Consider the following 12,924-nt stretch of genomic DNA (forward strand, 5'->3'; position numbering starts at 1 on the left):
ACCATAAGAGACTCTTAAATACAGAGAAGAAACTGAGGGTTGCTAGGGGAGAGGGGGTGGGGGGAAGGGCTAAATGGGCAAGGGGCATTAAGGAGGGCACTTGTTGGGATGAGCACAGGGTGTTATATGTAAATGATAAATCACTAAATTCTATTCCTGAAATTATTACACTGTTAACTTGGATTTAAATTAAATAAAAATAACAATAATAAAAAAATATTCTAAGAAATCAATGATCTAACTTCACTAGCTAATAACAATTCATCAGACTTTCAATTCTGGCAAAATGGCTGACAAAGAAGCCATCTATAAAATGTTAAATAAAACATAACAGTCTTAATGAATGCTGAACTGGCAACAGAGATAAGGAAATCTTTGCCAAAAAAAAAAAAAAAAAAGATGGGGTGGAGGATGTGTTCAAAAGGAGAATAGTATCTAGAATTCTAAAACAGTCATTTATTTGCTCAAGGGCATCACTTCATGCCTGATGGCTTGGAGCCAGGGTATTAATGGCCACAAAAGTAAGGAAGAGATCAGAAAGCCCTGGGCCTCAAGAAGGGAAGGAGCTTGGATCAGAAGTCTCCAGCATAAAGCTAGAAACTCTCAAGGCCGGAAAACTCAGTGGCATGTGTAAGGATGAGCGAGATATCAGTGTAGCTGGAAGAGAATGAGCAAAGAGGAGAGTAGTCAGGAGGAGAAGGGAGCATTAACTGAGGTCAGCAGTGCAGAGCATTTACTCGGAGCCAATGGGAAGGGAAGTCACTGAAGTGTTCTGAAAGAGAAGTGACATTATCTGACTTACTTTTAACAAGATCCTCAAGCCTCTGTGCTGAAAATAGACTACAGGGGAGGAAGCAACAGAAGCAGAGATACCAGTTAGTAGACTAAAGCAGTAATCTAGAGATAGTGGTAGCCTACAGACTGGGTTAGCAGTTGGAGTGTTGAGAAGTGAGATCCTAGATGTATTCTTAATGAACTTTCAACAGACCCTACTGATAGTTTCTACAGGAGGTGTGAGGGGACAAAAGGACTTAAAGCTCCAAGGTTTTAGCCTAAGCAACTGAAAAGACAGAGCTGCTATTAATGGAAATAGAGAACTACAGAGCAATAGATGGGTGGGAGTAGGAATGAGGAGTTTTGGAGATAGCCAGTCTGAGATCCTATTAGACATGCAAGTGAAAATGTCAAATATGCAGCTGGATATACAAATTTGGAGTTCAGGAGAAAAGTCCAGACCACAGAGTTAAATTTAGGAGTCATTAGCATATATAAAGTCAGGATTCTGGATGAATTTAAAGCAAGGATATGTGATGTTCCATTTCTTTTATTTTTTATTTTTTTTAAATGTTTATTTTTGAGGGACGTCTGGGTGGCTCAGTCAGTTAAGCATCTGACTTCGGCTCAGGTCATGATATCTCAGTTTGTGAGTTCGAATTCCACGTCGGGCTCTGTACTGACAGCTTGGAGCTTGGAGCTAGCTTCGGATTCTGTGTCTCCCCCTCTCTCTGCCCCCTCCCATGCTCATGCTCTGTCTCTCAATAATAAATAAAAGTTAAAAAAAAAAAAGAAAAGGAAAAAAATGTTTTTATTATTTTTTTAAATTTACTTATTTTTGAGAGACAGAGAGACACAGAGCACAAGCAGGAGAGAGGCAGAGAGAGAGGGAGACACAGAATCGGAAGCAGGCTCCAGGCTCCGAGCTGTCAGCACAGAGCCTGACGCAGGGCTTGAACTCACAGACCGTGAGATCATGTCCTGAGCTGCAGTCAGACACTTAACCAACTGAGCCACCCAGGTGCCCCGAAAAAATAAATGTTTAAAAAAATAAAATAAAATGTTTATTTTTGAGAGAGCATGCACACACACGCACACCAGTGGGGGAGGGGCAGAGAGAGGGAGACAGAAGATCCGAAGCAGGCTCTGTGCCAACAGCAGAGAGCCCTATGTGGGGCTTGAGCTATGAACCTAAAGATCATGACCTGAATCAAAGTCACACGCTTAACTGACTGAGCTACCCAGAAGCCCCTGTGACATTCTATTTCTTAAACTAAGCGATATGTACATCGGTGATTATTTCATTACTTAAAACGTGCACAGCCATCATACATACTTCCTATGTACATTTTTCTATGTGGGTATCTCATGCACAGAAAAGTTTAAAACAATAAAAAAGCACATCAGTTCATAATGTTTAACATTTCCATTCTACCTCCAACTGTGAAATTCTTGAAACAGCAGACCCATCTGCATTTTGTTTCATTGGAAATTTTGAATTCTCTTTACTTATCTTTACTATATTAAAGATACCAAAATTTAACATAGCTGGTTACAAAAAATTATACCTGCAAAATACCTTATAGGTCGAAAATCACTTTTCATATATCATCTCATTCAGAGAGGGACAACTTTATTTTATAATTTTTAAAGTTTATTTTGTTTTATTTTATTTTGAGAGAAACAGAGACAGTACAAGTGGGACAGGAACAGAGAGAGACAATCCCAAGCAGGCTCTGCACTGATGGTGCAGACTGATGTGGGGCTTGAACCCATGAACCGTGAGATCATGAGCCAACGCCAAGGGGCAGATGCTTAACCAACTGAGCCACCCAAGAGCCCCAGAGGGGGACAACTTTAAAGATGAACAAATGTAGATTCAGAAAGGTTGACTGACTTGACCAAGGTTGTAAAGCTAATAAGAGAAGCTAGGTTCAACCCAAGCTGTCCCAGTGAAGGCCAGTTCTCATTAGTCCTTTATCTTACACTTCAGTATCTTCAAAGTGACACTAGTAGATCAATTTACTGTTTTCCTGTTCTCCAAGAAACTGTAACTGTCAAAAAGCTTCAGTGAAATGAAGATGAAAAGTAGGTATTTTGCAACTGGGAGAGACAGACAGCCTGAGAATAGAGCAATGACCATCAGGCTTGTGCAGTACTAGGCTTCATATTCCTGGCTCCAGAAGGCACTATCTGTAAGGTATAGGTGAAATTCAGAAGAAAAAAGTAAAAACAAAACAAAAAAAATCTTAAGACTAAAAAGTCTATTCCCCATCCTTCGTTTTCTCCAATTTTGCAGAAACTTGGATGAAGGTATTAGATCAAAAGAATGAGTTGGGACGCCTGGGTGGCTCAGTCATTAAGCATCTGACATGGGCTCAGGTCATGATCTCATGGTTTGTGAGTTTGAGCCACACGTGGGACTCTGTGCTGACATCTCAGAGCCTGGAGCCTGCTTCAGATTCTGTGTCTCCCTCTCTCTCTGCCCCTCCCCCACTTGTGCTCTGTCTCTATCAAAAATAAATAAATGCAAAAAAAAAAAAAAAAAAAAAAGAATGAGTAAAGAGCTATGGGCTTTGTTTTGAAGTCTGGAGAAGGCCCTAGAAGCAAATGGAAAAGGAGAAGAGGAGGAAAACAGAAACGCAATTCAATTTAGAAACTCAGAAAAAAAGAAGATGCAAAGAGCAAAAAAATTGGTGGATTTCCGGGGTGCCTGGGTGGCTCAGTTGGTTAGGTGTCTGACATTGGCTCAGGTCATGATCTCACAGTTTGTGGGTTTGAGCCCCATGTTGGGCTCTGTGCTGACAGCCCAGAGCCTGGAGCCTGCTTCAGATTCTGTCTCTCTCTCTCTCTCTCTCTCTCTCTCTCTGCCCCTCCTCTGCTCATACTCTATCTTGCTCTCTCTCAAAACAAAAACAAAACAAAAATTAAAAGAAATGGTGGATTTCTACTTTAAGCACTGATAATTTTGATATTCTATCAATGTAACAACTTGAGATAAAGCAAGTACTCAAGAAGAAGTCAGTGCTTATGATGAAAAACAAGGGTGAAGCGGCCTCTGTAAATCAAACCATCCTTGAACAAAATTATGGCTGGGCCAAAGAATAAAGAATTTGTCAAATAAGTGTTTTCATACTTGGCTAAAGAAGGGCACTTCACCATAAGTACATATTTAGTTACTTCCTTAGGCACTATTTTTTCCCCTATTTTATCTCAATTCAATTTAAAATGATGTAGATAATTTGCATCTGTCACTGAAAGTCAAACATTTCTTCTTCCAGAAAAACAGGTGTTCTAAGGAATTCATAAGCGCAAAAACAATCATCAGTCAGATTGATAGGAAAGACACCAAAATGACAGCTACCTTGTTTAAGTCCTGAAGCTCTAAGCATTACATTTTACTGATATTTTCTGATCAACATTCTCCTTCCATAACCTGTCTACTGTGCAAGGAAAATAAAAGGCATAGAGTCCTTTCTTTTTTCTTTGACAGAAATCATAAATCAGTGATAGCCAATAAATAGCTATGCCAACATTCAAAGACAGAGTGTTGGGGCGCCTGGCTGGCTCAGTGAGTGGAGTGTGTGACTCTTGATCTAGGGGTTGTGAGTTCAAGCTCCACATTTGGTGTGGACATTACTTTAAAAATAAAAATACACAGAGCATGCTAAGCAAACATTCAAGTATAAAAATTTATTAACCCATGGGTTCTTTCACAAGAGAAAAATAATTATGCATATAGGCTAAATAGTATGGAAGGCACAAAAATTAAAACAGCTGATCTACTTTCTCTTTCTCAAAAATAAATAAACTTAAAAAAAGGGGGGGGGGGCAGAGGTGCCTGGATGGCTCAGTCAGTTAAGTGTCCAACTCTTGATCTCAGCTTAGGTCATGAGCTCACAATCGTGAGAAGGAACCCCGCATCGGGCTTAGCGCAGAGCCTGGAGCCTGCATGGGATTCTTAAAAATAATGATAACAGCTGATGTAATAGTTACCACAGATTATTGTGAAAGCATTAAAAGTATCATTTATTCCAAGTTAGCAATTATAGGCTAAAAAAATATATTACTTTGCATCTTAAGTTCTCTGATAGGCAGACTGGATGAGGGGTACCTGGCTGGCTCAGTCAGTGACATTCATTCGTTCATTTAGAAAGAGAGAGAGCCTGTGCACAAGCCAGGGAAGGGCACAGAGAGAGGGAGACAGAGAATCCCAAGTAGGCTCCACTCTGTTAGTGCAGAGCCTATGTGGTGCTTGAACTCACATACTGTGAGATCATGACCTGAGCCAAAATCAAGAGCCAGACATTTAACCAAGTGAGCCACCCAGGCACCCTGAGCATGTGACTCTTGATCTCAGGGTTGTGAGTTCAAGCCCCACATTGGACATGGAGCCTACTTAAAAAAATAATAATAAATTTAAAAACTTTTAAATATATTATAATAAAATAAAAATATTTGAATACCTAAAGGAATTCAAGCTTTAAAATAAAAGCAATAAAATAAATAAATTTGTTTTTTTTTTAAACTAAAAACAGAAAATAAAATTATTACTAGTTTCAATGCCAGGCCAATTCTATCACTGGTCTTTAATCAAAAGACAACCTAACATTGGCAGAAAACAGCGACTTTATAAAATAAACACTCTTTTCCTTAAGGAATTAAAGGAAGATAATACATCTAAGTATATCTATCCTATTCTATTCAAATTCTCACAGCCCTCATCAAATATTTAAGGATAAGGAAAATATCTGTTTATAGACTCAAAGCAAAATTTCTTGGGAATAACCAACTATTCAATGGCCTCAAGCTGAGCCTCACTTATTCTAGGCTGAAAATTCCTCATAGTACCCACCCACCCTCCAATCCTTGCTTGGTTACATTCTTTCTTAGTATGAAAGATTACTGGAGAGCTAATGTGACTCATAATTGCCTAACTCCAAAATGTCAATAATTCGTGAAAACTTTTAAATAGGTTGCTTTGCTATAGTTACCTTCTAGAGAAAACAGGATAAACTCAGTGTACCTGATTTCCCTAGAATTTCTCCAGACCACAAGAAAGATACTTATGTAAAATGAAGTTTTACACTACCCATTTTTAATTCAAAACAAAAACAAAAACAAAAGTTCTAACTGCTGAAAATTTTTGAAACTTTTGTCATAGCTGAACGGAATTCTCAAAAGATATATGTTTCAGGTACTGTGAATTTTGGAGACTGAGGATTACAGGTTGGTTTATAGGTAGGTCTATAGGTTTATAGATTATAGATTATAGATTTATAACATAGATTGTGAGTCTTTAACTCCCCTTACACAATACAATTTTCCTATCCATGGAATTGGCCCTGATTACATTAAATGATTGGTCATTGTAATTAAATCTCAGTAAGTGTTTCTTAAAAAGCTCATATAAATCAATAGTTTTTTCATTTACTTTATACTATTAGAGGCAGTAGACAGCAGAAGGACAAGGACCAGCTTAGGAGTCAGACACACCCAAGTTCAAATCCTGGCTCTACTTCGATCAAGCTGTATGACCAAACGTCAGTTACTTATTCTACCGAAATCTCAGATCCTTCTTAAGCAAAATGAGAATAAATCCCTCTCTGAGTTGTGGGCATTATACTCAACACTATATGTAAAGTCTTTAGCTTAATGTCTTGCTTATAGCAAATCATCAATTGCTTCTGATCAATTGCTTTCTGATGACCCTTTATGCTTCAGTGACCTCAGTTAGGTGTTTTTTGCCACACTCCCTCAACTGTACCCACCTTTTAACTGTGTATTACCTGTACACACAAAAGGAAACACTAAAGAGCTATTTCATAAAAATCTTTTAAATAATATGGACTTCTTTTTCTAACTTTCTATTATCTCATCTTATATTCTTTGAAGAAAGTAATATTAATTAACCCCACTAGCTGAACGTAGGTATCACTTTATGATCAATCTTGATCACACTTAAACTAATGACCCAAGACATCTGTATTCCCTTGCCATAAAGATTGCAATAGTCAAGAGTGAACATTAGTATTCAAAACAGGAGTACATTTTAATTAAAGGCAATAATTCCCTTTAAAATTCTTTTAAATCTATGATTAGGCTGGGGCGCCTGGATGGCTCTGTTGGTTAAGCATCTGACTTTGGTTCAGGTCATGATCTCACAGCTTGTGGGTTCGAGCCCTGCGTCGGGCTCTGTGCTGACCGCTCAGAGCCTGGAGCCTGCTTCAGATTCTGTATCTCCCTCTCTCTCTGCCCCTCCCCTGTTCGTGCTTGTGTCTCAATCTCTCTCAAATAAATAAACATTAAAAAAAAACTTAAAGCTATGTTCAAGGCTACATGAGCAAAAACTTGTAAAGGCTTAGCAACAACACACAGAATCTGTTGAAGAGATTTTATCTGCCATTAGCCGAGGTGAGAAGAGAGAGGGGATGTCTCTGTCCCCTATGATCAGACTTCACCATATTCCCTACAGGAAAAAGCCAATTGTTCTGTTGCTTCTAGAGCTGGCTATTTCCTGATAAGCTTAGACCAACTCTGGACAAGTATACATCAGAAAAAGAAAAACATTAGGATGAACTTTAGATAAATAGATTTAAGCAGTAAAACACAGGCTTCAGAGTCAGATAGATGTGGGCTCAATCCTGACTTTGTCATTTCCTAGTTGAGTAGCCTTGGGCAATTTCTTAACAGCTTTCAAATCTATAATTTGAAAATAAAATTTATGACTGTTTCAAGGATTACATGAGAATAATATATATTAGGTAGATAACAATGTCTGGTATAAATAAACACTTGCTTCTCCATCATGACTGATGGGCATACCACAACCCCCTCCCTAATGACCTGAAATAGTGACAATCCCTTCCAGTAAAGGCTAAATATCAGACCTGGGCCTTTCCCAACAGTGTCTCAAAGGGATTAATTTGGGAAACTGCACATCATATTCTCCTTGTGACAATTCTTAATGCACATTAGGATATTAAAAGCTCAGAAAAATTCTTACAGTAAAAAAGTCTATTTGATTTTATTTAACTTGGTGTTTTCTAAATTTATCTGACCCTTTGTTTTTCACAGTAACTACTCCACTTTGCATCTTGAAAAATGCTACTCCAGCAAACAAGCCTATGAAAATTGCTAAAGTGAGGGGGGGGGGCGGTGTTGGGGAGGAAATGTGGAAAAAGATATCAAAATATTCCACAATACTTCATCCTTTTCCAGGTTACAAAAAATTTCCAAAAACCCTTAAAGAATATGTTTTCTGCCCCAAATGTGTTTTGAAGGCCCATAAAATGACCATTTTCAACCCTTTTGGTCTCAGAAACGCTTCACACTCTTAAAAATTATTAAGGATGCAGAAATGGGGATTACAAAGAAGCACAGGAAACTTCTGTGGGTGATGGATATGTTCATTTTCTTGAAGAAACAGATGGTATGATGGTTAAATTTTATGTTATCACCTTGGCTAGGCGATGGTACCTAGTTTTTTTTTGGTGAAACACTAATCTAGATGTTACTGTGAAAGTATTTTGCAGATATGATTAATATCTATAACTGGCTGACTTTAAGAACATTACTCTTGATAACAAGGGGGAAGGGTTGCACCATCAAATCAGTTGAAGACTTTAAGAGCAGAAACAGATTTCCTAGAGAAAAAGGAATTCTGCCTTAAGACTCTAACAGAAATCCTGCCTGAGTTTCCTAAGAAATCTTACTAACTGACCCTACAAATTTCCAAGTCCAGACCATGACATCAAATCCTGCCTGAGTTTCCAGCCTGCTGGACTGCCCTACACACTTTAAACTTGCCAGTAAACATATTTCAAATTTAGTTTTTTTAATTATTATTATTTGGGGGGGGCACCTGGGTGGCTCAGTCGGTTAAGCTTCTGACTTCAGTTCAGGTCATGATCTCACAATTGGTGAGTTCAAGCCCCTATCAGCACAAAGCCTGCTTCAGATCCTCTGTCCCCCCTCTCTCTTTGCTCCTCCCCTGCTCGTGCTGTCTCTCAAAAATAAACATTAAAAAAACAAAACCTTTTAAAAATTATTATTTTTTATTTGAGAGAGAGAGAGAGAGAGAGAGGGCAGAGGGAAAGAGAATCTCAAGCAGGGTCCACACTCAGTGTAGAGCCTGACATGAGGCTTGATCCCACGACCCTGGGATCATGACCTGAGGCGAAATCAAGAGTCAGAGGCTCAACTGACTGAGCCACTGAAGCACCCCATCAAATTTATTAAACTGTATACTTTGCATATGTGTAGTTTATTATATGTCAATTATATCTCAAAAATTACTGAGAATCTCAAAGCACTTTTATTTCTGTGGTTCTTTTTGTTGATATCTACTGAATTAGAAAATAGCAGAGAAGGGGTATCTGGGTGGCTCAGTCAGTTAAGCATCTGACTTCAGTTCAGGTCATGATCTCAGTTTGTGGGTTCAAGCCCTGCTTCAGGCTCTCTGCTGACAGCTCAGAGCATGAAGCCTGCTTCTGTGTTTCCCTCTCTGTCCCTCCCCTACTTGCACTTTCTCTCTCTCAAAAATAAATATTAAAAAAAAAAACAAAACAAAAAGAAAAGAGAAATTCTTAAAATATTTAATACATGTAATATATTAATATATATTTTATCTATTGATGTATACACTTTTTAGTTTGAAAATAAAAGCTATATTTTCTAAAACAAAATGGTGAGAAGAGTGGCAGTTTTAAATATTTTTGGAAATCTCTTTAATATGTGGCTTAAAAGAAGACAACTGGATTTTCACATCTGCTTTAGCATTCAATATGTTGCAATATGTTGCTTGGCTGAAGTATATAAAGAAAATCTGGCCTCCATAAAATACATGGTTAAAACACGTATTTAATAGTATTTAATAGCTCTTCAGGCCCATTCTTTGATAACACACCAAAATTTGACAAGTTGTAGTTTCTTAAAGTTCAGTGGCAATGTAGCATCTGCAACTACATCAGAAAACTTTCAAATACTGTTTCATTAAAGTCTATTGAATTCTGAATGGACCTTTCACCTATACATTGTCCTATCACACGTTGGTCTTCAGAAAATATTGATCTACAGACTCATGCAGATGTTCCAAATGTTGACATATTTCATTATATAATATTTTAAAAATTGTATTTATATCAGCAATAATATAATCAGAAAAGTCTAAATATGGGGAAATTTCAACTCCTGGTAAGACACAACTTTTCCAGAGTTCTAACTTTTGCTTGAAAGTTCAAATTTTATCATCACCAACAAATGTCAGTCGTTTTTCTTGAAGTGACAAGCTTCCTTCATCCATTTTCAAAGAAATGTCTGCCAAGTCCCCAAATCTGAATAACCATAATTTTTCCTTCAATTATTTTTTCAAAAATAAAAATGATTTTCCTGATTTGTGGTTACCAGAAAGGGGGGGGGGGGGGGGGGGGGGGGGCGTAGGTGGGCAAAATGTATGAAACTGGTCAAAAGTTACAAACCTCCAGTTATAAAATAAGTAAGTCATTGGGATATAATGTACAGGATGGTGACTGTAGTTAACAGTACTGTACTGTATATATGAAAGTTGCTAAGAGTAGATCTTAAAAGTTCTCATCACAAGAAAAAAAAACTGTAATACGTGTGGTGATGGAGGTTAACTAGATGACTGGTGATCATTTCACGGTATTAACAAACATCGAATCATGTACAGCTGAAACTAACACTGTATATCACCATATTGCAAAAGAGATTTTTGACTGAAGGGCACCTGGGTGGCTCAGTCGGTTAAGCATCTGACTTCGGCCCAGGTCATGATCTCATGGTTTGTGGGTTCAAGCCCCACATGGGGCTCTGTGCTGACAAAGCCTGCTTTGGATTCTGTGTCTCCCTCTCTCTCTGCCCCTCCCCTGCTCACATTCTCTCTCTCAAAGATTAAAATAAACATTAAACATTTTTTTAAAAAAATTATTTTGAATGAGAACACAAAACTTAAGAATTTTAAAAATCGTTAGTGTTTTCCATATAAAAAAGCAGCTAGTTTGTCTCACAAATATTTGTCTCAAAACCACCATCCAAATTCAGTATGTGACAGGAGTGCTGTTTTGTCACACATGCACTTCAATGTCAAAATTGACTAAAAAACAATACTCTTTGTTGCACTTCCTGTAGTAAGACTTTCTTTTTTTCTTTTTCATTGCAACCACACAGTGGAGAAGATTGCAGTGACCACTGGCACGGTTTGGTGCCATTTGCCTGTCTTGATCCCACGGATCCCCTTCAAGAGTCTCAGGGACCCCCACAGAATAAACCCTGAGAGCTGCTTCTCTAAATACTGTGGAAGGGAGAAGAACCTTGAATAGAAATGGAGAGCTAAGGAAATTGCCTCAAAGCTGCATTTGCATAGCAGGTTCCTCTTTACTTACACTTATTAGAAGGGATAAATGTATAGGTAACTGAATATCAATCAGTGAAATTTACATACTATTCTGATTATCACAGTCTACATACTATGGGCTTATCATTAAGTGGTGTCATAACCAAATTTCTAAAGTACTTTCTAAAAACTGAATGTAATGTGTAACATTTTCTTCAATGTAAAACTAAGCAGAAATAGTTAATAAGTTTTAAAATGGCCCACTTTCAGGGACACCTGGCTGGCTTAGTCAGTGGAACAGATGACTCTTAATCTTGGGGTTGTGAGTTCAAGGCCCACGTTGGGCAAGGAGCCTACTTTAAAAAAAAAAAAAAAAAGCTCACTTTCAGTTTAAAAACTGCTAAATAATGAAGTGTAGTCATTTGACTTATGATGCCAGAAAATCATAATCAAGTAAAATTTACCACATACAATATTTGGACAAATGTTTATAATCACTGTACCTTCTGAGTTTAACATTTAGGCCCCTGAAAGATACGCTGGGAGAGAACACAAATATTCAAAATATAATACCTATTAACAATTCTTCCACAAAAATACTGTTCTCTGATGGAATCAGGAAGACTGTCAACAACAGAACCTCCCCCTCCACCAAAAAAAGAAAGCTGACTTAGGAACTGTTTAAAGCCAAGTTGAGTGTGTATTAACATTTATGGGGGGGTAGGGGGGTAAACATTTTTAGCAACACTTCATTTCTATTTATGGAATCATATATCCTAGTAACCCATGTTATAAAATTACATTTCAAACCATACATTTTAAACTGTATAATACCAAAGTGAAAATAAACAAGTCAACTTACTCGATCCGCTAATCCTCCAGGAACTATTGTCCTCACAACCACACCACTCGATTTTCCTCCAACTATTCCAAAACCTAATCCAGAGCCATCATTAATGAGCTCAACATCTTCAATATGGCCCCAATGAACCTACAAATTAATAGCAAATAAAAGCCACAGTGTTAGCGAGACATAGATGCTTAGCTTCCCGATAATTACTAAGTAACAGATATACCACAAATTGAACATTCATACAAGTAATTAAGGCAACTCTCCAAAGGCTAGGAGATAAAGATGATCATATGGTCCCTGCTCTTGAGAATCTTATAATCCAGTAGAGAGATAATCTAAAACACAAATAATTAAAATGGGAAAGAATATCGAATCTAACAGGATAGAGACATGTAGCTCTAAGAGGACAGAGACATGTCTCATTCTCTAGTCTATACCCAATATCTACAACAATGCCCAGCCCACAGGAGGAACCAATAAATATATGTCTACCTGAACTGAAAGAGAACCTCAAATATTATAAAGGTTGGCAGGGGGAAGATAGGGGAGGCAGAGACAGGAGGTCAAATCCAATGAAGAATTACAGAAACCTTCAAGAAAAAGGTAGCATTTTAATTGCACTATGGAGAAAAAATACATTGAAGCAAAAGGGAAATGTAAGAGCAAAGATGGACCAGGTAACAGAATGAGCCAAAGATGTGGTCAAAAGATTGGATTTAGTTGGGGAACCTGGGTGGCTCAGTTGGTTGGGTGGCTGACTCTTGATTTCGGCTCAAGTCACAAGGTTCATGAGACTGAGCCTCGTATTGGGCTCTGTGCTGCCAGCACAGAGCCTGCTTGGGATTCTCTGTCTCTCTCTCTCTCTCTCTGTCCCTCCCCCAGCACATGCTCTCTCTCCCTGAAAATAAAACAAAACATTTTAGAACAAGATTGGATTGGGGCT

At 38.0% G+C, this 12,924-nt stretch overlaps 1 protein-coding gene across 3 annotated transcripts in view; it reads right to left on the reverse strand.

Moving 5' to 3' along the window:
* PATJ (PATJ crumbs cell polarity complex component) overlaps positions 1-12,924 on the reverse strand; it is a 364,021-nt gene that overhangs the window by 323,919 nt on the left and 27,178 nt on the right. For all 3 annotated transcript variants that reach the window (XM_049618560.1, XM_049618559.1, XM_049618561.1), the window contains exon 7: positions 11,991-12,119. In XM_049618560.1, coding sequence (XP_049474517.1) covers positions 11,991-12,119 — 129 coding nt within the window. The remainder of the gene's footprint in view (positions 1-11,990; positions 12,120-12,924) is intronic.

Source organism: Panthera uncia (assembly GCF_023721935.1).
Source record: "Panthera uncia isolate 11264 chromosome C1 unlocalized genomic scaffold, Puncia_PCG_1.0 HiC_scaffold_4, whole genome shotgun sequence".
In the NCBI taxonomy this organism is placed as follows: domain Eukaryota; kingdom Metazoa; phylum Chordata; class Mammalia; order Carnivora; family Felidae; genus Panthera; species Panthera uncia.